The 1,729-nt window shown below is 66.3% G+C and overlaps 1 protein-coding gene across 1 annotated transcript in view; it reads right to left on the bottom strand.

Annotated features, from left to right (window-relative positions):
* The window catches only part of MAPKAPK3 (mitogen-activated protein kinase-activated protein kinase 3), a 34,371-nt gene extending 32,785 nt beyond the window's left edge, over positions 1 to 1,586 (bottom strand). The window contains exon 1 of the mRNA XM_006770471.2: positions 1,290 to 1,586. Coding sequence (XP_006770534.1) covers positions 1,290 to 1,514 — 225 coding nt within the window. The 5' untranslated portion in view covers positions 1,515 to 1,586. The remainder of the gene's footprint in view (positions 1 to 1,289) is intronic.
* Positions 1,587 to 1,729: the final 143 nt, after the last annotated feature.

Genomic DNA, 1,729 nt, shown 5'->3' with positions numbered 1-1,729 from the left:
GAGCCTGCTGAGGGGCCCACCCCCACCCCACTGCTGGGTCAGCAGGCAGAGGAGCTGTGTCTGAGACCCGGACTCAGCAGCCCACCCCTGAGCCTCCTCTGGACCCAGGCTCCTGACCCCCAAGACCACCCAGGGATACGGCCCCCGTTATCAGCCCTAGAGCCCCCGGGACCTAGAGCCCCCGGGAGAGACACAGGGAGCTGAGCCCAGGCTGCTGCTCAGACCTTGCAGACCCTGTGCCCTAAACAAGTCCTGTCGCCTCCCCAGGCCTGCCTCAGGCTCTCTGCACATCGTCTCCTCCCCAGCTCACACCAGCCCCTGTCTTTCCCCCGCACAGAGGCAGAAACCTGCTTCCCAGACTCCAGAACCTGGTCCAAGGTCACGGAGCTGGCAAATGCAGGCCAGAGGTTAGAGCAGACTGTGAGCTCAGGCTCAGAATGGCACCATCTGTAAAACGGGAAGGGCCTCTGCTGTGTTCTAACCTCCAGGAGCCACGCTCCGTGCCATGCTCTACCCATCCAGGTGGCCGCTGGCACCAGCTGCAATTGACTGAAGTTCTCAGATTCAAGGGATTCCAGGTCTGGGGCAGGGTCCCGGGCCTAGAACTAAGTGACTTAAGCCAGAACAGGGTCGCTAGATCAGCCACTCCCAGGACTCCCCCGATTCCACCTGGATCAGTGAGGTTTTAACCAGACCCCCTGGCAGCCTATGGTGTCACATGGCTAGCTGGCTGGCCTGCCCACTTCCCAGAAACCAGGCTGGGTCAGGCATGGAGCAGGGCTTGCCTTTTTCAGAATGGGGCCTGTGACTCAGCTGCAGCCGTCCACCAGCCTCCTGCCCGCGGGTGTGATGGGCATCGGCCTTGCCCACCATGCAGCCTGGGAGGCTCCCATGGCTCCAGCCCAGGCAGGCAGGCAGGCAGGCAGGAGGAAGTAGCTCCCCCTCCACCCCTCCTCCAAGCTTTGGTGGTTTCTCCGCTTCAGCGGGAAACTCAGACCCATTCCAACCACAAGCCCAGCCAGAACCCCAGGGCCAGGGGTCACTCCTCCACTTCCGGGTACAGCAGGCTCTACCCACACAGACTCCACCCTCTGCTCCCTGGGACACCAGGGGCTTGGCTGAGCTAAGCCTCAGTTCCCCATCTCTGAAGCAGGGCGGACCAGGAGCCTGGCCCCACAGGGGCCTGTGAGGCTGACACCTGGTGCTGAGCATACGAAGCCTGGCGGGAGCCGCAGCCTCTGCTGCTGGCCCCTCCGGGTCACCGGGCGGGCGCGGGGAGGATCACTGACCTTCAGGGCGCACTTCTGCCCCGTGCGCCGGTGGAAGCACTCCAGCACCTTGCCGTTCACGCCCAGGCCCAGCACCTGCTTGGACAACTGGTAGTCCTCGGTCACTGCGTGCTTCTTGGGCTCCCGCCACCCCGCGAGGGCCGGAGCGCCCGCCTGGCCGGGGCCGGAAGGTGCACCTGGCGGGGGCAACGCGCCCCCCGGTTCCTCTCCCATCTCGCCATCCATGGCCCCCGCGGGGCGCTCAGAGGCGGCCCCAGCCTGGCGCGTCCAGAGCCACCTGGGAAAGAGGGAAGAGCACACTCCAGCCGTGGCGCCCGAGCCGGACCGGGCTGGGGGCTGGGGGCTGCGGCGGCAGACGCGCTGGGAATGCGCTGGGGACCAACTGCCTAGGGTCGGACGCGCCGCAGGGGCGGTGGTCGCGCAGCCGGGCGCCCGCGAGT

The sequence above is a fragment of the Myotis davidii genome, unplaced genomic scaffold, assembly GCF_000327345.1.
Source record: "Myotis davidii unplaced genomic scaffold, ASM32734v1 scaffold663, whole genome shotgun sequence".
Classification (NCBI taxonomy): Eukaryota; Metazoa; Chordata; class Mammalia; order Chiroptera; family Vespertilionidae; genus Myotis; species Myotis davidii.
Note: the sequence above shows the minus strand (reverse complement) of the source record. Positions and strands in the feature narration are given on the sequence as shown.